General features: G+C 37.0%; 4 protein-coding genes across 6 annotated transcripts; 2 read left to right on the forward strand and 2 right to left on the reverse strand.

Moving 5' to 3' along the window:
* The first annotated feature begins 949 nt into the window (after positions 1-949).
* LOC131791627 (autophagy-related protein 9A) lies at positions 950-10,521 on the forward strand. The gene is made up of 24 exons (XM_066173091.1): positions 950-1,484; positions 2,050-2,093; positions 2,671-2,735; positions 3,075-3,194; positions 3,399-3,534; positions 3,636-3,738; positions 4,265-4,364; positions 4,484-4,600; positions 5,192-5,209; positions 5,563-5,662; positions 5,916-5,956; positions 6,247-6,309; positions 6,579-6,653; positions 6,743-6,852; positions 7,065-7,105; positions 7,495-7,590; positions 7,707-7,745; positions 8,009-8,188; positions 8,301-8,384; positions 8,484-8,550; positions 8,952-9,031; positions 9,131-9,271; positions 9,548-9,678; positions 10,014-10,521. Exons 1-24 carry the CDS (start codon positions 1,367-1,369, stop codon positions 10,033-10,035), a joined length of 2,091 nt encoding a protein of 696 aa, XP_066029188.1. The 5' UTR covers positions 950-1,366; the 3' UTR covers positions 10,036-10,521.
* An 807-nt stretch (positions 10,522-11,328) lies between these two features.
* On the reverse strand, positions 11,329-14,828 carry LOC131791629 (uncharacterized). Its single transcript, XM_059108970.2, has 6 exons — positions 14,343-14,828; positions 13,874-14,005; positions 13,025-13,081; positions 12,822-12,892; positions 12,249-12,345; positions 11,329-12,097 (listed from the first exon to the last, which is right to left on the reverse strand). Exons 1-6 carry the CDS (start codon positions 14,772-14,774, stop codon positions 11,831-11,833), a joined length of 1,056 nt encoding a protein of 351 aa, XP_058964953.2. The 5' UTR covers positions 14,775-14,828; the 3' UTR covers positions 11,329-11,830.
* LOC131791626 (tRNA wybutosine-synthesizing protein 4) lies at positions 13,949-25,151 on the forward strand. Of its 3 annotated transcripts, XM_059108964.2 has the most exons (21): positions 13,973-14,040; positions 14,870-14,968; positions 15,180-15,304; positions 15,688-15,775; positions 16,174-16,257; positions 16,340-16,451; positions 16,682-16,832; positions 17,724-17,790; positions 17,960-17,991; positions 20,071-20,164; positions 20,253-20,360; positions 20,512-20,605; positions 20,701-20,794; positions 21,030-21,148; positions 21,293-21,340; positions 21,642-21,899; positions 22,271-22,368; positions 22,541-22,675; positions 23,030-23,082; positions 23,271-23,403; positions 23,838-25,151. In XM_059108964.2, the coding sequence occupies exons 2-21, from the start codon at positions 14,936-14,938 to the stop codon at positions 24,018-24,020; spliced, it is 2,109 nt and encodes a 702-aa protein (XP_058964947.2). In that variant the 5' UTR covers positions 13,973-14,040; positions 14,870-14,935; the 3' UTR covers positions 24,021-25,151. The 3 variants fall into 3 exon arrangements, with proteins under 3 accessions (XP_058964949.2, XP_058964948.2, XP_058964947.2); XM_059108966.2 differs by lacking the exons at positions 23,030-23,082; positions 23,838-25,151 and adding an exon at positions 22,956-22,995 and having other exon boundaries at positions 13,949-14,040; positions 23,271-23,400; XM_059108965.2 differs by lacking the exons at positions 23,030-23,082; positions 23,838-25,151 and adding an exon at positions 22,956-23,029 and having other exon boundaries at positions 13,949-14,040; positions 23,271-23,385.
* Positions 18,063-19,223, reverse strand: LOC136283992 (histamine H2 receptor-like). The gene is made up of 2 exons (XM_066173646.1): positions 19,217-19,223; positions 18,063-19,133 (listed from the first exon to the last, which is right to left on the reverse strand). The coding sequence occupies exon 2, from the start codon at positions 19,130-19,132 to the stop codon at positions 18,188-18,190; it is 945 nt and encodes a 314-aa protein (XP_066029743.1). The 5' UTR covers position 19,133; positions 19,217-19,223; the 3' UTR covers positions 18,063-18,187.
* Positions 25,152-26,737: the final 1,586 nt, after the last annotated feature.

The following is a 26,737-nucleotide window of genomic DNA, read 5'->3' on the forward strand; positions in this document are numbered from 1 at the left end:
GTATTTAAGATTATCAATATAGCTAGGTTCTTATCTAAAGACAGATTTATTAAGATGGTGATTTTTGAAGGTGAATGATTGCTGTGCATACCCGTGTCAAGTGCAGCTGCACCTCAGTCTCAGAGGATCTGTGTATGAGCTTAGCTGTTGCTTCATGCAGGAACTCTGCGCATGCCATCTATGACTGTACCAGTCTCTTATTTTATACAACAAGAACGTATTACTTATAGAAGTTAGGTTGACCTCAGAAGCACCATACCACTAAAGCTAAATCGCGGGCCAATTTTTTTAAAAACATTAAGTTGCAGTTAAATTGTTGAAATGAACGTCACGCACACCTTTAACCTCGGTCACCTCCCAAGAGTTAGAATTCTAACTACATTCTGTTTGTAGGGTGATATTTCAGCTATTTCGCTAGAAGATAACCATATAAAATCGACAACCAGCTGCCCTGCCCTTATTAGCCAATTAAAAGATGGAGGACCTGACCGGAAATAGAGCCTGATCATTAGCCCTGCACTCTGGAATTTACTGATTTAATTTCTTCCCTGTATTTTTTCACCCAAGCTAAGCACCATACATCAGCGAGGTGAAGTATTTGTAAGTTCAATTAAAAGCAAAATGAAACACCTGACGTTTTGGTTGTGATTGTGTCTCCACGAGGACACATTTGCTGGAAAAATATATAATGTTCCACTCTGTCACAGGGTGTGTTTTGTAGGAAGAACGAAACCACCTGAAAACGACGGTTCGAGAGGTAAAAATTCCATCTAGGAAAAATGAAACCCTCATAGCAAAGGCAACAAAAAAATGAAAGGAAAGAAAGACAGAAAAGAAGACAAAGATATCAAATGAGTCTTTCCTTCCTCGACTTGACAACCGCGCGGCTTCCTGGAGGCTTGGGTCTGCATGAAAATTTGCGCATGTCCACTAGAACATAAACATAAATAATAATCAACTTGGAAAAGGGCTGACGAAAGGCGACACAACTTGGAAGAAATTTAAACCCTGTTCAAGTTCCTGGGAAAACTCCCTCTAATTTTGAAAGCTTTCTAAGCGCACAGAAATTCAGAGAGCCGCGGAATCTGGAAAATTAAGGAAAGGAGCCTTCGTGTTCGTGATGACGCATATGTGAATGGCGTAGTTGTGTTATTTCGATGTTCTTTGTGTTGCAAGGATTTAAGCTCGAATGGACATTGGTTTTGCCGAAATGGGGCTAAAAATATGAAATCCAAGTGGAAAGTGGGTATCGTGAATTATTTTTCGAAACACAGAAGGGAGGGAAGAACTTTCCGCTTTCGCTGTAACGTTTTTTGTCTTAGGAATCCGCCAAGACATACTGTCATAAGAAAGTAACGAACAAAATATGGCAGGTTTTCGGACGCAGTACACTCGATTAAATTCAAATTCAGATGATCCTGAAGAGGACTTACCTCCACAAGGTTTCGATATCGGCACCCGGGGAGTTGAGGAAGTCGAGAAAGGTAATCATGCATATTTTTCAGGATATACGTATTTGTACATCCAAGCCCACTTCGAGGCGCAATGTGGTTTGTTTACATGTACAGTTGTCACAACTGTTGGTTTTAAGGCGGGAAGGACCTGCTGTCCATACTCTGCACCAACTTTCTGATGAAAGAAACTCGAATGCAAACATGAGTATCTTGACAGCGTACTATAGGTTTTCCATGTGTGATTTTCGGGACAGTTAAAACAGGTATTATTTGAGAAAATCGAAGTATAGTTATTAATCAATAATTGAATGGGTGTCAGAAATAGAAACAGAACTTCAGGCAAACCGCTCAACATTAATAATCTCTTTATTGTTGTACTTATACCAATTTGTTGTGATCTTGGTAAGGTCTTTGTAAATAATTGTTAACTGCACCATAGTTATTGATTGGATTTTCAGACTGTTAATAATGGTAACATCTTTTTGTCTCTATATAATCTATAGAAAGTCAATTCTTAAGACAACCGCTCACCACAAAGTTACAAATATTTTACCAACATTTTGATTAATGGCATCATTATGTTTCATTTTTGCAGGGCGTTGGAATCACATTGAGAATCTTGATGAATTCTTCATACGGATATCCTTTATCTTAAATGTCACAATTATCTTATTATATTACTTTATATAGACCCACCCTTTCCATAAAAAAATGCTGATTTATTTTCTTTTGTGAGAAACCCAAGATCTCTAAGATTTACTGACCAATTCATGAAATCAAAACCAAAATAAACAAAACAGTACAGATTATAATCATAATTGATCTGATGTGATAAACGGTAAATCAAGTTTATCAAATGCAACTCCTAGAGTGCAAGACTTAGTAGGTATAATAGGATTTTAACAAGATACTTTTAGAGGCTTGAAGTTTCCTTAACTGGCCATCAAGTTGTGTGCTACTCTATTCATACTTCATTTTCTAAACAATGTTTTGCCCATCAGCTTTGAGTAGGATGTTGGCCTTTCCTTATTAAGCTCACTAGCAAGAGGCTAAGTAACGACACTGTTATTTACCCATCAGTGACCCCCCTTAAAGTAATTTTTTCTTAAAAATACAAGAGCTAATAATAAAAAGTCAAATTTGTTGTAAAATAATTTCTCTACCATAGTAGAAACAATTTGCATGTACTTTAGTTAAATCCTTAACAATTTATCACATATATGAATATCACAGGAACAATGGATTTGTTTGTATTCTCCTGAAGGAAGTCTTCGAATTAATGTGAGACACCTCTTTTTCATAACTTTTTCAATTTGAAAAGCTTCTTCATTTGATAGTGTGGATCCAAGCTATAAAACTTTAAATTTTGATTGAGTTTACTGTTTAGAAAGCCCATTTTCCAAGGGATATCCTTCTCTTCATTTAATTTTTTTTTTTTTGGCTTTTCATCAACCCTTAGGTTTAATGTCAGTAAGTAACAACTTTATTTAGAGAGGGCAACACATGGCAGTATGACTGAAAAACTGTGGTTGTTCTATGGCTTGGAGATGTAAAAGAGAGTAACTTTTTTGCTTTGAACGTACTGATTGTGTCATGCTTTGGATTTTTTGTTTCTTGCAGTCAATTTGTGTTTGTGGTTTTATTTACCTCTTTCTTGGTGCTTTGTGTGGATTATAACACCTTGTTTAATCACAAACAACCTTCCTTTTCAAATGTGGTGTATTTCCACAGAATAGAACAGTAAGTCCATTTATTTCTCTGTCTATTTAACTATAAATTATGTTCACACAAAGACATCGCAAACTGAAACCTAAATTAACTTAAACCAGTACAGTTTAAAATATTTAACAAATGTCGTTGTTGTTTTCATTTTTGATTGATATTTGCCACTTCTTTTGATCTAATTATATAAGATCTAAGTACAATATGTGTCTTCTTTTGCAGCATGGAGCCTGCAATAATGGCTTGTCTGGTCATTGCTTTTATTTTTTGGTTGATACGTGTGGCTAGAATTGTAATTCATTTCTTTAAGCTTCTGGAAATCCGAGCATTTTATAAGGATGCACTTAGAATATCAGAGGTGAGTTCAATTATAACCTGTTTCAATTAAGTGATATCAGGTTTTGAATGATGTCAGAATTAAATTAATTCAAACTTTCAAATGTCTCAATGTCTTTACAGAGTGAACTAACAAACCTACAGTGGCAAGATGTTCAGAAACGATTGATAGAAGTGCAAAAAGTTCATCAAATGTGTGTTCATAAGGAGGAATTGTCAGAACTTGGTATGTGTTTCCTTTTCTTTAGAGCAATGCCAGGAGACATTGGCTTGCTTACTTTATATGTTAAGTTTATGGTATGGATAAATATTTTAAACAATAGACTGCCATTTCAATTAAGGTATTATAATTTATTATAATATAGCCTTATGCATTAAAAACTGTGGAAGAATGGGAACCCCAACCCTAATTTGCAAGTGTTCTTTCAACAGTGGAAGATGTCTCCTTCATGTTTGTCTTCAGGCTCTTTTGCCCTCCCTTTCTCTCTTCCCCCCCCCCCCCCCTCAAAAAAAAAGAAAAAGAAAAAGCAAAGAGATAAATGCCCTCCAGAAAATTTCTAACTGGGACAGATTCTCCTTTGTAAAAGAAACAGTAGATCAAGCACTGCTAGTAAATCATTAGATAAAGCAGCCTTTCTTTTTGTTAGAAAAAAGAAATTTTTTTGTTCAATTGGATCTCAAATATGAATTTTTTGGTGAGTTGAATGGTATGCAGTAAGATATTGTGCCTCACTTTAACATTATTTTATTAGATATCCATCACCGAATTCTGAGATGGAAAAACTACCTGCTAGCAATGCAAAACAAGTCAGTTATTTCTTGTACATACAACTTTCCATTTGTTGGGGAAAGGTGAGTAATGTGCAGCCTTTACAAAATAATTCATAAATAGGTTCTTCAGACTGCCTTTATGTTTTTTATTGACATGACATGACTTGTTTTCCTCACCCACTGTTTTCATTGGTACCCAGGGCCTTTTTGACAGAGGGTATGAAGTACAATCTGAAAATGATTTTATTCTGGGGACCAGGAAGTCCTTTTCAAAACAACTGGAAGCTAAGAGATGAATTCAGGAACCCAGCAAACAGGTTGGTGACAAACTGAGTTGCTGGAACTGTTATCAACAGTAATAATAAATAAATAATAACTTTATTTAAGTGTCAGTGTATTTTAGCACTGTTGTGCCAATTGGGGACACTGTAAATAAGGAACCAAATATCGTAAATGAACAGAAACTCGGAGGAAGACCAGTTGGCTATTTACAAAGCGTGCAGGAGTTGAATTCGGGGCCACCGAAGACAAATCCATCCAGTGGCAGGGAGGAGGACTTGAACCCGGGACCTCCGGCTTACAAGTGCAACGCCCTAACCACTAGGCCACGCTCGCCTCCTCCAGTACTTCAATGTGGTCCCTCCAAGAAATAATTGAAACCTCATTTCCCTCAATTTTTTTGTCCAGAATATCCTGTTAACTGTAACTAAGCAGGCAGTTCAGTTACACAAGATTGACTGAATTGTTTTTGGTTTATTTTTGGTTTGGAACAGAAAATATTTTCAGTTACAATAACAATGCATATAGATGTCATCTACGGGTGACAAACACACCAAAATACAAACTTGTTACAAATTAGATTTGCACTGAATATTTGATGATGGGATGTGTTGTCTTCTTTCTTGTAGGTTTCCCCTGGCAAGTCGGTAAGTGGAAGAAGAAAACTTGAAACAATTGATGGAAACCCCCATAAATTTGTGGAACACGACGTTAATTTCAAGCAGTTTGCTTACCAGTGTTGTAGTTCGTCTTAGTTGCGCACATCTCGTACCGTTGAGACTGAAGTATTTTCTTCAGAAGTCTTAAACCTCCTTGTGGATCAGGAGCCCCTTCTTTAAAAACGACCATTGAAATTGCCCACCTTAAACCAGTTTCGTTTTGTTTTTTTAAGTGTTTCATTCTTGAAATCTTTCAATCAATGACTTTCTAATAAAGACACATTTTTGGTAGTGCCTTAACAACCTAAAGTATTTTGGTATTTCCATTACCCGCATTTTAGGTTGGCAAGACGTATTTTCTGGATTGGAATAGCAAACTTTGTACTTTCCCCTTTCATCTTTATCTGGGTTATTTTATATTCCTTCTTTACTTATGCTGAGGTAAGATCAAGTTCTGCTAAAAGAGTCACTATGTAAAATATTGGTTTGTAAATTAAGAATCTTTTTAACTAGCCTGGAAATCTCTACTTTAGTGTTCGCAGTTTTGGGCAAGCTGCTGTCTGAGTTTGCCGGTTGCTCTTTCTTACTTCTTTTGGCATCATTTTATTGTAGCAATGTATTTATTGTGTACCATGGTCTTGCGTATTCCAGTTTTGACACAATTATTGACTTGAATTGTTTCTTTAATCTGAAGATGGTGAAAAGGGAACCTGATACGTTTGGTGCCCGCAGATGGTAAGAAGTACAGATTGCAGCTTTAATTGAAAGGCATCGATTTATTTAAGAACGAGGAGCGTTAAAAATAAACTATGCTGTCAAGTTAGTGTGCATGTTCATGTTTCCTTCCAGCCCAGTTACATTTGCTTGCGCCACTAGTAACTGGGAAGGATTGCTGAAAAGAATAGATAGCTTCTCCTTTTCAAAATTTTGCTACTAAGAGCCGAGTGGACTGGAGAGAGCTTCAGGAATCAATCGAGTTTTATTTCTCAATTGATAAAATATACTACGCTGTATTTCCATTTCAGGTCATCTTACGGCAAGCTGTTTTTTCGACATTTTAATGAATTGGACCACGAGATACACACGAGGTAACTGTAAGAGAACGATACACCTTGAGTATGGTTTTACACAGCAGTTTGTAATAATTTTATTTCCATTACGGCGAGGCACATTTAACCTAGGAAGAGAAAATAAGACAACGGTAACAAGATCTATGGGTTTTCTCACTGAGAAATTAAATTTCAACACTCCACCCTTAGACTTGCGTTTACAAGAGACGTCAAGGTGAGGTAGCAAGACAGAAGAACATGTCTAACATCAAAAATACTTAGATACTAACTTTGTTCGTGCTCTCTAGGTTAAGTAAGGCTTACGAACCAGCGTCCAAGTATATGAATCTTTTCGTGTCACCTTTTATGGCCATCATAGCCAAGTAAGTCTTTCGAATTTTATGTTTAACCCCAAGCCTATAGTTCGAATACCATTTTTACCTTGTTTGAAACCGTTCATTCAATCTGGTAGGAACATGGCATTTTTCGCTGGCGCGATTTTTGCCATATTGACCATATTTACTGTCCTGGACAAGGATGTTCTTTTGGCGGAACATGTGCTAACTGTTATAGCAACACTAGGTAAGCAACTTTCATTTCGATGCAATCGAGTCACTTTATTAATGTTGACTCTTCAGTTTCCATTGCATAGCGGAAATGTCTTAGAGCCAATTGACATACTTTTATACTCTCGGCCTGGCTCCAGAAAGGCACCGTCTTTAATTTCAGCTATCCATACAAAAGTTTGAGAGTTTTTGCAAACATTCTGTTGCCTTGCTTTTCATTTTTTTCAGGATTAATGATAAGAGGATGTTACGTTTTTATCCCTGACGAGGTTGGTATATGATTCATTTCTTAGGCCATTAACTTAATATGCTCAACGTTCTATTTTTCTTTTGTTCATGAGTGGTTTACAAAATTTTGGACCAAGTTAGCCTCAAGTTAGAAAATTATAAATCAATTAACAGTCAACGTCTGTTAAAAAAGTTGTAGCTACTTCAACACTTCAGATCTGTTACCAATTCAGATCAATTACCAGTTCAGAAGTTAACTCGAAACCAAACACATGCTAAGCGCGGGAAACACGTAACCGGCTCGGAACGATGAAGTTTTCAACTGAGGTTTTCATCAGTAACAGTAATCAGTTATATACACTTACTCCACAATATACCCAAGCAAAATGGAAAAATATGAATTTTTTGCATACCTTTGATATTGTTGCAGAACACTGTGTGGGACCCTGAACAACTGTTAAAACAAATTGTGTCTCATACTCATTATATACCTGACTCGTGGAGAGGCAAGGCGCATACCAGCGAGGTTTGTACAACGTTTTGTTTTTGCTTTATAACGATGCAAAGCTGATATATCTTCTGGTTATTCCGTAGTTCAGGGTTCTAATTGTCTCACAGTCAGTCTGTTGAACTATATTTCAGGTGAGGCAAAAGTTTTCCCAGGTGTTCCAGTATAAAGCGGTAAGTTACTGTAGTCGTCTGCAGGTTGCTGGCGCTTTCATTATCATCCAGTTAAGATGATCCACTGACATAAACGCACAGAATTCTTCTTTGGGAAAAAGAATGATGTCGGGAAATTTTTGCATTATTCTTAAGAGGAAAAAGAACTTAACGTACTTTCTTCCTTACTTTCGTAAACTGAAGACAATTGTGCGTGAGTTTTACTTTTAAATACGTCAGACTTGTTCAAGTAACTAGTTAATTTGCTGTCGTTCTCGTTGCAGGAATATGTACTTCAAGAGCTGTTAAGCCCTATTGTTACACCGTTCCTTCTGTGTTTCCACTTGCGGTACAAGTCTCTGGATATTGTGGATTTCTTTAGGAATTTTACTGTTGATGTTGTTGGTGTCGGAGATGTTTGCTCGTTTGCTCAAATGGATGTCAAGAGACATGGAAACCCAGAGGTGAATATTTGTCCATATTCTCAGACTGGTTAACAATCTTTGATATATCTGAGAGAGTCTATTCTATTTTATTGCCTGTAAAGCTGTGCTTATTGTTTCTGTAAAATTTCAGTGGCTTACCCAGGGATTAACGGAAGCAACACAGTATGAACAGGCCGAACATGGCAAAACGGAACTGTCGCTTGTGCAATTTTCAGTAAGTTTTTCTTGGTTTTTTTCGGGGAATTTTTTGAACGTCAATATTTGTCGTTACATTCATCAACAAACTCTGTTCCTTGATGTTGTTGTTTTGCAGATAAGGAACCCTACATGGAAGCCATCAGAGCAAGGCACTCAGTTCATTAGCACCATTCGGGAAAACGGTTCGTGTGAAAAAAATTCGCAAGTTTCAGAATAGGTTTCAAGAAAATGACTCATGGTGGGGTGATAGTTTCCATCGATAAGAATTTGCATAATTTATTCTAACTTTGTTCATCAAGTAACAATTTACTAGTGTGTCCGCTTCCCCTGCATACTCGCAACCCACCCACCCACCCACCACCCCCCCCCCCCTCAGTTTGATAGGATAGAAAATGATAGAGAAGGAAGGTACAATAGAAACACTAGGTCAGGCCGTTCACATCATAAGCAAGCCAGTCAGTGGCAGTGTTTTGATTTGTTGTTCTTCAGTGTTTTATTGTTATACTAAACAGGTGTTGTGAAGTTAAACTTTTTGAAATACGTAGTACTTAGTATGAAAATTCTTTTGATGTTTTCACTGCAGCGGTCCAAGAAGGTCTCAACCTGAGCTGCAGCGGTGTAATGTCGGACGCCAACTCACTTCCAGATTTAAGATCAGGCAGTGTAAGTGCTGTTTTGCTTTTGACAAACCAAGATCAAGTGCTACATGATAACGTACGTATTCATGAAGAGTTTTTTTTTTTTCTCTCACTGTTTACACAGTTTCAAGCGCTACCATATATGAACTCCATGACCCTCAGCGATCCGTCCCTCATTCCTCTAGGGAGTGCTGCTGTCACACCAAAACAGCAGGCCCAAGCAAGAGAGATGCTCATGAACTCTAGCATGATGTACATGCATCAGGTAAAGAGAATTTACTCGCAGATTGGTTAAAAAAAAAAACCCCTAAGATTTGGTAATGACATGCTTTGAGAGTGCGTGGTATCTTTGTGTCACTGATCCCGTTTCCTCGATGACCTCTCAACCTTAAAATTCTTTCACTTTCAAATAAGCCACTCAAATTCCCTTATACGAATTTTAGGGTGGCGTCATGTTCTGTCGCCTATAGCATGGCGATTAAAATGTACTTTAAATAAATACAGTTATGCTTATTTATCACGAATTTCTCACCTGCTTCAGCTGCGAGATCGTCAAGCTGATCAACCGCCCGGCGGGGCAGCTCGTGTTGCCTCCTTGACGTCAGCAGACAGACAACAACCGGGGACATCTGGGCAGCATTTTGCAGAAGACGGCAAAACTGAACAAATTAGGTGTGCAAACAATTGCAACAAAATCAAAGTTAAATTAAGCATCACTCTTGTCTAATATACTCGAATGTATTTTGAAAACCATAATTGGCCGTAGATGAACTCGCAAGTTTGCAGCACTTTTGTGAAACAGCCAACTCACGCCGTAGCTTGACTGTATGACCCGTTAGTATGGTGAATGGTAGCGCTGTCAGTCCTATTTTTTACTTTATTTAATAATGGATTTAAAATAAAGCGATACCGTAATAAGTAGATCAGTGTAGGCGTGCGTTTTTACACGATTCATAAACAGTGATTAGTTTTAATAACAGAATTGTTTGGCTCTTTTCTTTTTGCAGAGACGATGCCCACATGGTGTGATAATGAAGGATTTTATTAAAAGAAGAAACTGTTGATGAGCTTGAAAGTCAAGTCCTAAGGGGGGATGGATGAGGATTAAAACAAATACAAAGCTGTGAACTCCCCAGTCCATCGGGTTTTTTCTTATCCTTTATCCGATTTTTTTTGCAAATAAGGCGGTTCTGTTTATATCAGTTTGCTGCTAAGCGAACACCGTCGAATATCTTCCTACTCTTAGTGTAATCTTTGCATAATTTTCTTTGCTTTACAAGTTTGGACAATTTTACTCAGTATATCGTCGAAAGGTGGTCAAAATATGTTTCATAGGTGTTTCAAACAAATTTAATGTGTGGTGTGCACGTGTATCAGTCAGGGTTAAGTTATTTAGCGTGGTGTAAAACTGAACTGTTGTATAATTCATTTTAATCGCACGGTGGCACTCTAATGGCTATGATCGTTATTTAATATTGTGTTAATTGGCATACCAAGCAAAATAAAGTAGTTTATTTTTTTGTAAACAGTTGTGATTCTCTCTTGTCCTAGCTTGTGTATCTTACGCGCAACTCCAACTTATTATACACCTTCTAGGACACTAATTTGAGGTTTAAAGTTCAAGGCAAGTGCAAAAACCGCTTTGAATTCACAAAATACCTCACTGAGTAGGGTTAGTAACCTTGATTTGAAAGATACAGAAGGTGTGTCGTTTTTCAATGTTGGTTTCAATTGTAATCTGATCGTTTGGTTGAGGGAAGTCCTAACAATGTAAAGGGAAGTAATTAGGCATTTGACTCTGATAGTGACTTCCGCTCAGGATGTCAAAACGTCAGTCAATATTACTGATAACAGTCCTTTCTGGAACTATTTTTGCGCGGAAGATCCAACTACTCCATCTACTGTTAATCCTGACTTTAAAATCTCTCTGGTAAGTTTCGAAAACGCTAGCAAAGTCACCATTACAGTCAAACGAGTCCTTTGACGCTAATGATGACTTCCAAGCTGGTTCTAGACGGTGGAATGGGCATCAACATTAGTTCCGTCATGGAGGACTGGAGATGATAATTTAGTCCGCATCTTGATTTTCGTCTGCCATGTCCCTAAACAACCACGCATTAAGAGTAGGCGCTAACTTGTGACTATAGAAGGGATGTGATTGTTGAAAATGAAAAATACTGGGCCGTTTCTTCCTTCTTCTCTCTTTTCCTTCTTCCCTATTCTTCCTTTAGTTTGCTTCTAAGGCACTCAGGGTCTGAGGTTTCTGAACTTCTCTCCCTTGGATAATGTGATCGTGTAAGCATACAAATAGACATACAGGAGTACAACTCATCAAAATTTTATTCCTCAAGTCACTTATGTTCCACACAAACCAAATAGACAAGCTGACCAGGTGATCAATAGTTACTTTCTTCAGCCTTACTACTGTGTTTCTTGATTTTATATCCGCATGAGATTTCAATACATAATCTAATTTAACAAAAGCGACTTCCTTGGATTTTGCTTCCTATATGTAGAAATACTGGTATTAATGTAAATCTTTATAGCTAGGTTTTAAATACCTTCTAATTATAAAAATACAAAATTGAACTTTCATTAATGGACTTGATATGTTCTCTTAAGATTTGGCAGCTGTGAAGTTCAGGAGAACATGACAACCATCATTTCTATTTTAAAAAAGTTTTGGTTGTATCAAAATTTCACAATTAGAACTATATTACGTCAAGATACTCTTGAGTTATCTAGGATCCTCTAGACTTTCATCTGATTCCGTTCTATAAAATAAGCATTTTCAGGAATGTTTCCTGCCAGGGAAACAGCAGTGCTACATCTGAACTAATCCAGAGTTTTCGTCATCATCATCCTCAACATCATGGTAAAAATCATCCTCAAGCATCTTGAGTCTTGAGTAGCCATAGTCTTCAAAGCGAATTGCTTGCCTTCTCTTCATGCGCCTGTAAAAGTAGTTTCCAACAATTGCAGCTCCAGCAGAACAGATCAGCACAGCAATAACAACACCTGCAATCTGCTTCCCTTCCAATGAATTTTTTACCGAAGGTGAGGTGGGATTTCCTGAAGGTGTTAATGAGCACTAAAACAAAACAATACAAAGAATGTCAACTTGGACACTTTGAGAATCTGATTATCAGAGTTCCCAGCTAACATTTTTTCCAAAGTTGCCATTTTGATGACCTAAAATCATAACAAATGGTTTAATTGCACCCCTAAAGGATAAATCTCACCTTGGGATTTGCTGTGCATGCTGGTGGCATTTTGTATAAGTTACACCTCTTCCCATCTTTTACAAAAACCCCATAACTGTTGCTCCTTGGTTTGATTCTGTAAAGAAGAATATTGTCAGTGATATGCACAATAATCACTTCACCAAGTAAAATCCTTGGCAAACTACAAAGTCTGCAAGTAAACAGTTCAAAAATTTCAACAAGACTTTTATTGATAATTATTTTAGATAACAATGGAATAAATGTAAAAACAACAAAAAAATATACCTGTGGAAGAGAAATGATTCAATAATAAATAAACAACAAAAGTATATTACTAAAAATGCAAAACCAGTGCAATTCAACATTTTGTACATATAGCTGGTTAACATCCACATCAAAAACAGTCCATGCTGAGGTTGTGCATGTCAGCAAAGCAGAAAGCATAGTCTTAGAATCCAGCAGTCTTGTGTGCAGAGGGTTAATAGTAAAAACAAATTAGTGCAGACTGACTTATTCTTTCATTTTACTGGCTCTCATAACCTTAACATTGACTCCAACTAATATTAATACTTGTGATATAACTACACCAACCTGTAGCAATCCATGATGTTCAAAACTGACCCAACACAGCAGCCAAGGGTGTTATAAAAGTTCCCCACATCCTAGATGGAAAATAATGTTTGTTAATTTTAACACCCAAATTACTCATCAGTTGACAGAAATTCAGGGAGATAACTAAATTTCAATACTTTATTTTCTCTAACATAAACAGAACCCATCAGCAAATAGTGTACCTTATGACACTGGCTTGAACACATATTTTCCTTCAAGTTTTGGGGAACATTACAAATCTGTTTGAAAATGCAGAAAAATAAGGTATCAGTTTCCAGAAAGCAATCCATAAAAACTAAATGTGTATTTTTACCTATGATATATCTAAAAAAATATGGTTAGACATACATGAAAGTTATAATTATGATCATCACATGTCATTGCAAGTGTGAACCTCAGTGAACTATTGGCACATTTCTTTGTAAACAACTCCCGGTAGTCAAAGTTTAATTGTCAAGGCAACATCTACATCTTGTAGATATTCCAGGATTCATTTTTAATTCCATTTGAAACAACTGGCACTGAAGAATGTTTGACTATTTACTTGTTGGTGGAGGGGGATAAAGGGGCCACAGCCCAGGAGAACAAGGAAGGGAGAGAAAGGACAGTGGGAGGGCAGGAAACAAGAGTAGAAGTTGAAAAGGCAATAGTTTGTTGTTTATTAATGCTTACAACAACAACAACATTTGAGTGCATGGACAAGCCAACATTATACTAGTGTATAAATGTATCAGAGAATATGTGTAAAATATTCAAACCTTTCTGAAGAAGTTTATAAAAGATTTTGACTTGCTGAAGAAATCTGAATACCAGTAGTTTTAAAATTTGATAAAAAAAATTGAATTATAGTGTAACTTTCTACAAGCACTTAAACTGGACATTAGATCCCATTTTCAACTGGAATATTTATCTCAAATTTGTCTACTATTTTAGTTGTCTTCACTTTCTTAGATTCACTGTATCTGAAATAGCAGAAAAGTAAAGTGAGTGTTCATAATTTTTTAAGGGAAAATTATTTAAATCTGTGTTACCTGGAGTGAACTTCCTGTTTCATTCTTCAGTAGCCCATTAATGAAGTTATTAGCACATGAAGAAATTCCATCCTGCTGACAGAGAGACTTGAGAACTTCATTCACAAACAGGATGTACTTTTGGTCATCCTCCTATGCAAGATACAAACAAATCAGCAAATGTTCAGGTATGACGAAGCCACAAAACATTATTGCCCAACAAACTGATATTTAAAACTGATAACCTTCTGAGAAATTCAAAAAGAGTGTGTAAGATAAACAAGAAAAATCTTTAAAATTTTCACCTATTCTAGCCGTCTGTATTATTGGATAAATGGTGCTACAATTTCCATATTTCATTTCAACTCCTGATCTGTGACAACCATGATACTCTCATGTGGTCAAAAGAGGCGTACGTAGCTCAAATGCAGATATTTCCTACTTCCTTAGTCTCAGCCGACTATAACATAAATTATTGCCACCACATTACCTTTATCATTGATTTTCCTGTCAAGATGCACTTCTTAGTGATAAGCTGCATAGTTTTCCAACAGTGATTTTTGCACAAATTTTCCACTGTAGTCTGCACTTTCCTAAGCCATGTTCTGAATTCAGGGTGTGAATTCATTGTGTAATTATGTAAACAATTATAACTGCTTCTGGGACATATGTTTGACAAATTCTGAAGCTTCTCATCGTGCAGACTCGAAGCAATCGTTCTGCAGTTGTCATAGGCCTCTTTTTGATCTGTACAGTTGCTAGAGTCTGCTGAAGTATTCAAGATGAGATCGCTTCGAAAAATTATTCCATACGGCTCAAAAAAGAAATTGTAGATTTTCAGTTTTTCTAAAGAATACAAAGCAGTTCCTGGGTTGCAGATGCAAAATTGGAAAACAAATCCCACAAAAATGAAATTCTTCATGTTAAATAAACAGCATATGTCCTATGCAGGCTAAATTACGCCGTCGTCCGCCATTTTGTTTTTACGTGTCATTTAACCAGCGGTTTACCATTCAGTACCAGGTTTTCCAAGAACGTGTGCGGTGAAGATGGCGGACGAACTTACACATCTTTGCTAATAAGATGGAACATTTCAAAGGCAAGAGAGATATTCAGGCAAGTCTATTCCATTTGACTGTAACTTCTATCACTTTAAATTTTAATCGAGAGTTCTTTCTTTTTTCTTTTAAAATTTGTTTCCCGTTATATTTTACACTCGCACAACAACTTATTTTCACCGGTTTTTCTCAAAATTATAGCATCTTTAAATGATTTTAAGAGAAGTGATTTATGGCACACTGAGATTTAGTTTCTGATTTCCCTACAGGTCCAAGGAACAAATGACCGTGCTACTCTAAGCAAGTTCTCAACCGTAACACATGGATACTATGAAGATAAGTTCTTACAGTATTTTGTCTCCAAGACTGCTAGAAGAGCACCGATTATTCATTGGTCAGTAATTGAGGGTTTTTCTTCTAACTACCTGACCTAGACTAATACAAATGATTGAATTTCAATTGATGATTAATAGGGCCTGATAGGTTCTAGGTATCAACTGTCTTTGCTCACTTGGCCAGTGGAGATAATCGCATATCGAATTAAAAAATACATATATTTCCGTGGAAGAAAGCTAACTTGACTCCCTTGAATGGTCAATTTTTCTTGTTATTGTACATTTGTATCAAAAATTAGCTCACGTGATGTAATGTGAAAATGATTGATTGGTATTGGCTAATCAATGAATGTTATGGAAAAGAAAATTAACTTTTTCCAGGATGTATTGTCACAGAATACTTAAAGTGTACATATAAATTCTGGTATGTGTTCAAATGCAGGTCATATTATATAAGGGCAAAGGCAATACAGTACATGGTAAAGGGCTTTTTACAGAGCCTGAGGCTGAAAAAATGTGCATACAAACAGGTACTTGACATGAATTACAAATGATTTTGTGAACTAAGAAAAATAAGGAATTTTGTTGATATTTGACATCAGCCCCAAAGTTAGTTGTAGTGGCTACTATACACCAAGATAATTTTGCCTTTCTTAAGTTTTTTTTCAAAGAAGTAGCCTAATTTATTAGTTGCTTCAATAATAGCAATTGTATTAATATTCTGTATTTATATATTGATATTCATTCAGAATCTGTTGATTTATTTAAATGTAACTTACCATAAGAATGAAGCATAATGATACACTCAAAAAATATGTACTCAAAATAGGTGAAATTGTCAGCAGCTGGATTGAATTAAGCAAGTAGAGAATATTTTGATTATGAGGTAGTCTTAATCTTATGGTTGTGTGTTATTCCTCTATTTTAGATTGTTTCTGTAGGGGCTGGATTTGACACACTTTTCTTCTCACTTTCCAGTGAAGCATTTCTAAAAGACACAAAATATTTTGAGGTAAATTTTTTTGGTATTACATAACAGATCTCTTGTTTGTTGACATTTCTCAGATTTGGCAATTTTTTTTTCTGATTCATAGATTGACTTCCCAGAGGTTGCTAAACAGAAAGCTAGTTTGATTCTTCAGCACAAAGAATTATTTCAAGGAATCGGAAAAATTTTAACAGAAAATAAACAGTGGCTTGGAGGAGGTCAGTCACTGGGAATATCTCTCCTCTTTCCTTTATTATCCCTCCCTGTTTTTTCTTTTTCTTTACTTTACTCTGTTTCTCTCATATTAATGTACATTTGTATGTACTATTCTGTCAATTTAGAGATACAACAAGTAGTAGTCTTTTAATTGTTTGTCTGAACACCATTAGCCATGCGATTTTGTAGCAAATTACCAACTAAATACATTTTATTCATTTCTGATTTCCAGGTGTTGATGGTGAAAAATATACGCTTCTGGGATGTAACCTAAAAAATCGTTCAATGCTTGAAAATTGTCTGTTGAAATGTGGACTTGACACATCACTTCCTACTTTATTGTTGTCAGAAGTTGTACTGACATATATGGACCCACCAGAGAGGTATTCTCCTGAGCTCTGTTTATGGTACATAAGTAATTTGACCGGTGAATTTTTGTAGCATCACACCAACTGAAAGCACTAGCTGTTTTGTGGACCTTAAAAATATCAGGGAGATATGATTGTGTTAAATATAATTATATGGATTTTGACAAATTAGGAAGGAAGATGATTAAAAACTCTTTATTAAGTTTAAAAGTATTAGAAGCTCAGGAAACAGACTCTGAGAGGAGGAATTTTAATTTTACTGGAGAAGCTTCCATTCCAGTTGTTAACATAGGTGATGTGCATGTGTTTGCATGCAAAAGAAGTTGACTTATCTTATTACAATGTAAGAAAACTATGAAACTGACCAATCATGACTGACCTATGCCACTTGAGTCTTACAGCCAACAACATCACGGCAAAACTAACCAATCAGTTTATACAAACCGGACTAAGTACATTCTACTGACAGCAACCTTTCACTTGACTCTGATGATGACTTCCGGTCAGGTTGTTGAAAGTTCAGTCACCATTATCAACAATAGTCCTTCTCAGGACTACACTCACCTGGACGATCAAATGACACTATTAAATGTTACCCCCGGGTTCAAAGCACGTACTGTAAAACTATGAATGTTGTTTTTTGTTTGGTTGGTTTGTTTTGATGAAAGGGCTGGAGGTCTTATAATTCAATGTGAGAAATGTATCTTAGTAATTTGGTAGATGTGTTATGATTATTATCTGTTATGGTTTTCTTTAATATTGTCAAAAAGGTGGTACAAGCTTTGTTATCTCTAACAATCAAGGAGGCAAAGCCAAATCACCAAATTAACCTTTTTTGGCACTTGATAAGAAATTTTCCTGACCAACATAGTTATTTTTATTATTTTTAATTTATTTCTGTTTTAGTTCCACGGCCATAATTGGATGGGCAGCAGATTTCTTTAAATCTGCCATGTTTGTAATGTTTGAGCAGGTAGGGAATGAAGTGTTTTGCATCTTTAATGCCAGCAGGGGTTGGGAAAATGTGGTAAAGGATACAGAAAGAGGAAAGCAGGGTCATTATCCTGTGATCATTATAACTGTTCTGTCCTATGGATATGTGGGTACAAAAACTACACTAATGCAAGTGGTTTATTACGTAGGTATCCCCTAATGATCCCTTTGGAATAAAAATGTAAGTACTGTACATTTTTGTAACTTCTGATTTATTCTTAGCTCAATTATGTGGCAAGTGCGGCTTGTTGTCTTCTATTTCCATAAGACCTAATTATTTGACATGACTGGTGTTTAAAAATAAAGCAGAAGAAGTAATTGAATTATAAACAAAAAAGTCTTTGAAGCAATTCTATGATTCTGTATCTGTCAAGATATTAGTTTCTGCATTTTAGTACATTTATGTAAGCCTCCCGGAATCTCCTCCTTTGCAAACCATATATCAAAGGATTGACAGCACAATTCGCTGCTCCCGTGAACGGCATAATGAGATAAACTTGACGAGAAAGCTTGTACTGGCCTTGAAATATGTCGAGAAATTCAATTATAAAAGCTGGAGTCCAACATATTACGAAAGCGATCAGCACGGTGAAGAGAATTTTCGTGATTTTCACTTCCTCTGCGTATGATTTCTCATGGTTTACGTGGATATTTGAAGGTGCAATCTGCGAGAAATGTAGATGAACTTTGCGGAACACTTTGTAATAACAAAATGCAATGACTGGATAAGTCATGGTGATTATTACAGTGTATGGTACGATGAGAACTGCTTGATTTTCACTGTCTTGACTCTTACAAGCGAAACACGCGCATTTTCCGGGATGGAAACAGAATCGTTGGGAAACAAATGGAACTATAAATATTCCAGAAAAGATTGCACAAAACGCGATAGAAATAAGAACTTTGCTTTTTGTGTAAAACCTCTGGTAAATAATCACGGACTGCATCATTTTTATGTAACGATTGACCGCTATGAGTGTCATGGTTATTAAAGAAAAACATGCAAAGTAGTATGTTAGACTGCCTTGAATCTGACAAATCACGTCTCCAAATGGCCATCTTCCTAGAATCACCACAGTTAACCCCAGAGGAAGACAGAGAATCGTTGACAGCAAGTCTGATGCAGCCAATGCAATTATGTAGTAGTTCTGGATACGGCGGAGCGCATAAGTTCTGTAAAATGCCAAACACAGAGTTATGTTTCCCATCAGTGCCAATATTGCGATAATGAAGGCTGAAGTTGTTTCAAAAATAACTGTCCCTATCTGTCTGTCTCTAAGTGATTCCTCAAGAATTGTTTTCCTGTCTGAAGAGATATTCATTCTGTTGAAAGTCAAAAGATTCCTTTAAAAACTTTCTTTAAGGTGCAGTGCATAATATCCAATGCCCCATTATAGTTTACTTACGGTTTTAGTGAAATTTAATGTAGCCTCTTCTCAACTTGACACTTAATTGTAAATTTGGCTAAGTTTTTAATTTAAATGTCCTTTTCATGACACCCTTATCAGACATATTTAGACACCTGTCTGGGGTTGAAATAACTTGCATACAAGCCTCTAGTCAAACCGGTAAATTTTAAAATGAATAAGCGTTGTTTTGAAGGAGGAATTAAATGTGGCACTTCATGAATTAAATGGACCATTTCAGCTGATAGCTATTTCTGACCCATTGATGCAAGCGCGCTTAGAAAGTTGAAACAATTCCGTATTTTATCAACAATTGACGGGGAATTTTTCTTTTGTTTCTATCCTGGTAGAGGTGAAAAAAAAAACAAGACGTGGATGGGCAATAATATACATAGGAAAAAGCCTCGTGCGAAGCGTTGTTAAAGCCTGTACCTTGTAGATATTATTCCTGTCATCCGACTCGGTAAATATCCACCACTATTCCTCTCCCCTTCGGTGAATAATCGGCAATCATTATTAAGGGCTGCCATGTTTGATAAATATTTGGTTTGTGAGATTCTTTAATCGCCATCAATATAGCTATGGAGCGAATTTTTTAAGATGCAATTTATGATATGATTCTTTCTCACAATGTGTCAACAACGAATTTATTATTTAGAGGTAGATTTGAGAGCAAAAAACGGTTGAAATACGGTCTTCTTTCTCAAGTTTTCATTAATTCTTTATTCAATTATTATTCAATTCAAATGGTCTTGTCTTTTGCAGAGATTTAATTACCTGGTACCAAGTGATTCCCGATATCTAAGTTAAATTTGTATCGCATAAAAAATTAACTGATTTTCCTTCGTTACCAGGATAAACCATTTTAAAGATTCAGTTGGAGCTCCTTTGTTTGCCACAGAAGCTTTCCCAACCCGACAAAGTCAAATACAGCGATTTATGGGCGAGGTGAATTGAAAACAGACACTTTGCCATTAGTTTGACGTCGTCTTTTCTTTGAGTTCATCACTTTTTCTTTTCATTTCGCACTTTATAGGGATGGCCTTTGGTTCGATGTCCAACACTGAATTTCTTTTACTATGATACTTTGCCTGAAGAAGAAAAAAGGCGAGTGGAAAATGTGGAGCCATTTGATGAGTTTGAGGTGAAGTTTTTAGTGAAATAAAATCGTAGTCTTACAGTGGCGCGCTATTTGCCACGTTCAATTGATTCGTTGCTGTATTTTTTATCTTCTTACTGTTTATCTATGTTTTGTAAGTCTTGAATAAACTCGAAAGAAAAACGTTTTTTTTCAGGAATGGCATCTGATGTGTTCACACTATATAGTCCTTACTGCATTCAAGGGGATATGTCAGGATGTTTGTGAGGAGCTGCTTTCGCAGCTGAATGGTAGGTGATTGCATGTGCCAGCTAACCCAAGATGCAGGTTCGGTGTCTTATTCATTACCTTTGCATTTGACATTTTGTTTTTCCTCCTAATTCAGCAAAAAGGATCCATGATGACTCGTCGCTACTTGAAAATGTAAAGTGCACAGTTCGAGTTATGGACGTTGTACCCTCGCGGGATAAACTCAAAAGGTAACAATTCTGCTTCTTTAAGTTTCTGACTTCTCTAGCAACTATTTGAGTTTTTTTCACTTGCTTCGCGACAAATTTATACCATGCTGAGGCAGCTTTTATTTTTAAAGAAGGACAAGTTAGGCCAGTTTTCGTTTTCTTCGCCGTTGCCCAATTTTCTTGATTGAGAAGAATCCAAGTAGACACTAATTTTTAGACGACAAACGCCTAAGTAACCTCTCGTTTTGATAACTAGGCTAGGTCACGCAGCCACTCCTCTTAGTAACGGTGCAGTTCTCATTACTGGAGGATTTGGTCTGGAAAATGGTAAACACCAGCGGCTTGATGGAATTCAACTACTGCGAACGGTGGAAGGTAACTAAACAACAACCGTCACTTTTAATGTTGGGGCAATACTGAACAACAACTTAAACTAAAATAGCAACAGTGAATATATAGCTTCTTGGTTATATGAGAATATCGATCAGTCTATTTTTAACTCAAATGATCTTCTTCCAGGTAATTTACACTGTGCAGACATCTTACCGGATTCAGAGCGAACACTCGGTAAGAAAGAGAGACGACGTCATAACCGAAGTAACGTTAGTGGGTCCATAGTAGTTAAAAACACCTTTTATACCAATGCGAAAAACCATGGAGCGCCGAGTAAGAAAGGTTTATTTTCTCTTCCCCACCCCCTATCCCCTTGCTAATGTATATTGGCTCTTTCAACCTTACAAAACACGATTAACTTTGAAAAGTGGAAGAACCCTAAAAATCTCCTGGATAACAATATTTAAGTGCATGCAGCGGACGGCTAATAGCGATGGGTTTCCATGACACTAATTTTATCATCTTTTCATATCAGGTGGCCGAATGTTTCACACTGCTACAAGATTAAACGATACTGATTTACTTATATACGGTGGGCGGACATCACCATCAAATCCTTGTAAAGAAACAATTCTGATATCTCTGGACAACAAGGATGAAACAAAGCCTTTACATTGTACAAACGGTGATGTTACCTCTCGTCCAAGTTATAAATATACCATTTACAGTTGTCAAGGAGATATACCAGAACCAAGATGGCGACATACAGCAACACATGTAACCCTTCCCGATGGTATGCACGAACTCTTCCTCTTTGCCTGTAGAACCCAAAAGCGACAGAAAGTGTAATAAGTATTTGAGCTATTCAAAGTGTTTCAAGTCAATACATATATTGAACAACTTAATTCCAGGTCATGTGCGGAGAACAGAACACAAAAATAAGAAGGGCCTTCGTGTCGATTGAACTGAAAGCAGAAACTCTTAGAAGTTTTAAAGGCCCAAAAGTCTTCAGTACAAGGTCCCAGGGGTAGTGGGTTGAGACCTTTGTTATTTTTCCTCTCTCTTTTCTCCGCTACTAACCACAGGATGTTCACGCTAAAGAATTATTGGGCTGGCTGCGGTCCAGACCAGCTCCTAAGTTATAAATTCAACTTTATTTTACAGGAAGCGAAAACTTGCTAATATTTGGTGGACGTGCTTCTTCATGCCTTGCTCTTGGAGATTGCTATTTACTAAATATAAAATCAAAAACATGGAATAAGGTACACTAGTTTTTTTTAATTAACAGAACCCATCATGTGGTCAGAAAAGTCACAGAGAAGCTAAAAAAGTATGCTACACCTTACCGAAGAAAAAGTGTGTCTCTGTTTGTTTCAATTTTAATGCATTGAAGACTGGTTTTTATTTAGGAGTCCATTTCACTTGAATTCCCAGATTTTCATAAAAGGAGATGTCGCTACCCCACGTCATTCTCATAGTGCATGCGTATGGAACAATCATGTGGTGCTGACAGGAGGCCTGGACGCTAATCTCCAAGCCTTGAGCATAGTTCAAACCATGGAAACTGATGTAAGGAGCATTTTGTACTCTTATCTTGACTGGTTAAATACACCTATCACGTGGTACAAAACGGGACAAACTGACAGTCATACTGAACAGTTTACTGACCGCACTGAATGGACTCCGGAGGTTTTAACTGGCAAACAGAAATGAAATAGTTATTAGCTCTTGCACTAGTAGGGTTTTATTGGTCATACCTATGACAAATTGTAAAGATACATGTTTTTGCTGGCTGTTATTCAAATGTTGAACAAAGTTATTTTCCTTCCAATTCTGTCTCATTCAACAGTCAGGGACGCAACGAGAACCACTGGCATGTTGAAACTCACGTAAGGTGAACATCTTATCCATACTTTCTTGCAGGTAAATTCTGTAAAGCTACGGACTCTATCTGTTGATCCTCCCTTACCTCCGAGGTAATACGTCGACACTGATACACCTACCTTTTTAAAATGCTATAACTTACTTTTCTCGCGAGAGATGCCCTACAACGCGTGCGGAACTAAAGACACGATGGACTATTGAATAATTTCACTATGAAGGCATTGAACCCAGGAAATTGGCATTATTTTTGTTGGTTTACTTTTTGGTTTGTTTGTTTCAGATACTCTCACACAGCTCATGTTGTTGATGAAAATCTTTTTCTCATTGGCGGAGTAATTCCGAATTCTTCCCATCCTGCAGGGGTTGTTGTTTTGAATCTGAAGAATCTGACCTGGAAATCTTACACACTTCCGGTTGGTTTCACATCATCAGCTCTTTCTATTTTTTTCTGATTTTCCAAGTTTTCTTCCATAGATAGCTGTCCATTCATCTCTTAATTTGGTATGCAGTACAATTGGAAAAATTGCTTTGTCGTTAAGTTACAAATTTTTGCCAAAAAAAAAAGGAAAAACTTCGAGGGTTTCATTTATCCCTATTTTATGGAATCGTCAGAAATTCTGTACTGTCTTTTTCATTCAATAAATTGTTTCAATTTTTTTAACCATATTTTTTTCAATTTATCAAGTCTAAAACCTGATAAGATAGGTTAGGTATATTCAAACAGAATTTGAAACCTACTAAGTCTACCAGTTAGCGTAAAGGAAGCGTAGAATTGTTATTCTGTTCTTAATTTTTTAATTATTTGTTCCTTTGTTATTTACTTGGGTGTCCGCTTATTTTCTTTCAGGTGCGTTCAACACCTTCAATTCCTCTTATGCTTCACAATCATTGCAGTGTCTGGTGGGAAGATTCGCAAGGTATTATGGTTCTTGGCGGTGGAGGAAACTGTTTTTCATTTGGAACTCATTTTAACGATGGGCCAGTGTTTATTGACTTGCCTCCGCCGGGAGAAGCAGCAGCCTCTAAGTGAGCTTAACAAGTCACATTAGCCATTATCGTGCCGCTTGACCATGAGTAAAAGTATCGTCTACATAACACTGAGACAACAATACCAACCAGCTGGCATATGACATTGTAAAAGAAGAACATTCCATCAAAAATTGTTGACAAACGGCGAACTATGTTAGAGTTCCCGTTAATACTCTGCGTTAGTTCGCACTCATTAGATATATGGAGTAATCGTTAATTACTGAAGAAGGATTTTTATTCATTTCGCAAAGTTGTAATTTAAGAAGAGTAACTATTTTGCGAAATCGATTAATAGTCCATTTCGCAAAATAGTATCTCTCCTAAAATTACTATTTAGCGAAATATATTTTAATACGGTAAGAAATAAGAGGAGGCCAAAATCTTTGGTTATATACTAATTTGTAATGTTTAAATGTATTTTTGTGACATCAAAGAGGTTACGTTGTCACCACAAGGGTGAAATAGTCGATTTTGCAAAATAGTAGCTCCTCTGAAATTACTACTTTGCGAAATGAATAAAAATCCTTCTTATCAATTGACGATTACTCCAAATTTCTGGTTAAAGTTATCTTTACCTTATTAGAAAATATACCTGCATTATCCCTTTCGTTTCGTTATATCTCGCCTGGTTTCGTTTCGTTTCGCAAAATAGAATAAGCTCGATGGAGCGCTTGGGCATTCGGCCAGAAAAGGGTGACAAAGAAAAAACATTCCAGCTGGCGCAACCACCTGGAGCTAAAGAAATTTTAATCTTCGCTTCTGCCGCAACTACCGGAGAGGGAGACTTTCACAGAGACTTCTTCGAGTTCTCCACGTCTCAGGAAGATAAGAAGTTTGCACAATACCAGTCTGTAGCGACTGACAAGTAATAACTACTGCCAACTCAGCCAATACGTGGTTGCCAGTTGGAGAGGGAACCTTGACTGTTAAGCTTTTTCACAAAGAAGTCGTGAAGAGCGTGACAGGCAAAGTAAGTCCACAACAAGTTTGGAGCGAGGCGTTTGTTATCGGTTACAGATCTTAAATGAATCGCAAGTTAAACACGTGACTCGGTACTTGATTAGAAATTATGTGACAAAGAATTACCGTAACATGTACGGAGTGGCTTGATACAAATAAAGCATGACAAAAAATGAAAGGAAGTGATGCTGCAGTCAAGACCGTAAAACGACCACGATTGACAGTATATCTTTTCGTTAGGTAGAAAACGGATAGTTCATAAACCGCGGACACGCTGAGTGTACAAAGATTCTGTTGTTTTTTCGGAGGTGTCAACGGGAGGCGTTTTTTGAGCGAAGGAGGCAAGTTTCTAAGGAAACTGCGGTGTTTCGTCAGTGTAGGGGTAGGGGGGGGGCCAATGGAAAATAATTTGGTCATATCAACTGAGTCGATAATGTAAATTGTTCACCGTAAAGAGATTCAAAATCTGACGTTTCGAGCGTCAGCCCTTCGTTAAGCGCGGCGAGCGCGGAACGAGAGCTTCTTTCTTTTTCCTGTCTTTCCCCACCCCCACCCCCACCCCCACCCCTCTGTTTCGCCCACGCTCGCACCCTCACCCTCTGCACGATGATTAAGAGATTGAAGGGATGTGTAAATGTTCTAAGGTATCTGTATTTGCTAATATATTTGACATCCTTGTATTTTTGGTGGTGACGGCCGCCCATATATCTGGGGCCGGGTTGATCCCATTCAGGTAATAAGCTATACGCTTCATTGGCGCACAGCCAACTTTATCACGAATATTTGGGGGTGTGAATACTAACTACATCAGGTTTCTTTTCTGTAATTGTTTTAACTGTAGTTTACCTACAAAGATCGTTTCTTTACTTGATAAGAGCCTAGTTCAAAACTTAGCAGCCAAGACTTAAGATGAACAACTCCTTATTATTAGGTAATATCATTTAAAAATAGTATGGATGTTATGAAAATGTTGCGCACTCTTTGTAATAATCTCTTATGCGTTGTTTTTTACGACATGACAAAGGTTAAATCGCAATGTTAATTTCATAAAAGAGAGAGAGCACTGAAAGTCACTAAGTCAGACTCTAACTGAGTACCCGCATGTTTCTCCATTGACACATAGCCCCACCATACACAGAGTGTCATTGCTCACGACGATAACACTAAGCTTCCCTGTTCACTATCTCTTGTTAAGACCCTTAGCGATGGGAGTAATTGCGAGATTAAAAAAGACTTCCAAAGGAAAACCACGAGACAAAATAAACGCATTATAAAAACATTTCGAGACTCAAGCTCATCGCTGAAGTATCATTCGCCGCGCCCCAAAATGTTTTAAATAAACAAAGGTAAAAGGTCTGATCACAGGCGGCCCAAGCTCCAGCTGTGAGATGATCATCTTGCGCAATAACAGTCATGGCGGAATTATAAGAGTTTGTATGGGAATATTTACGACCGCTCTAAGGAATAAAAAAATACGTCAAATTCTCAATAAAAATACTTCACCTTACTTCCACAGTGTATCACTTGTTATCTGACCGCTTAATTTGATGAACAGAGCCCATTTAAGCGAGTTGTTCATTTCGAGGTTTTCAACGTACATAAGAAAAGCCGCTTGATCATCTCACAGCTGGAGCTTGGGCCGCTTGTGATTTATCACGTCCAAAATTTTGAAACTCGTCGAGTTGCGTAATATGAAAGCCACCCAACTCTCACGGAGTAGGCGGTAGTCTCATGTAGCTACAAACAATATTAGTTTGT

This window comes from Pocillopora verrucosa, chromosome 10 (genome assembly GCF_036669915.1).
Source record: "Pocillopora verrucosa isolate sample1 chromosome 10, ASM3666991v2, whole genome shotgun sequence".
Taxonomy (NCBI): Eukaryota; Metazoa; Cnidaria; class Anthozoa; order Scleractinia; family Pocilloporidae; genus Pocillopora; species Pocillopora verrucosa.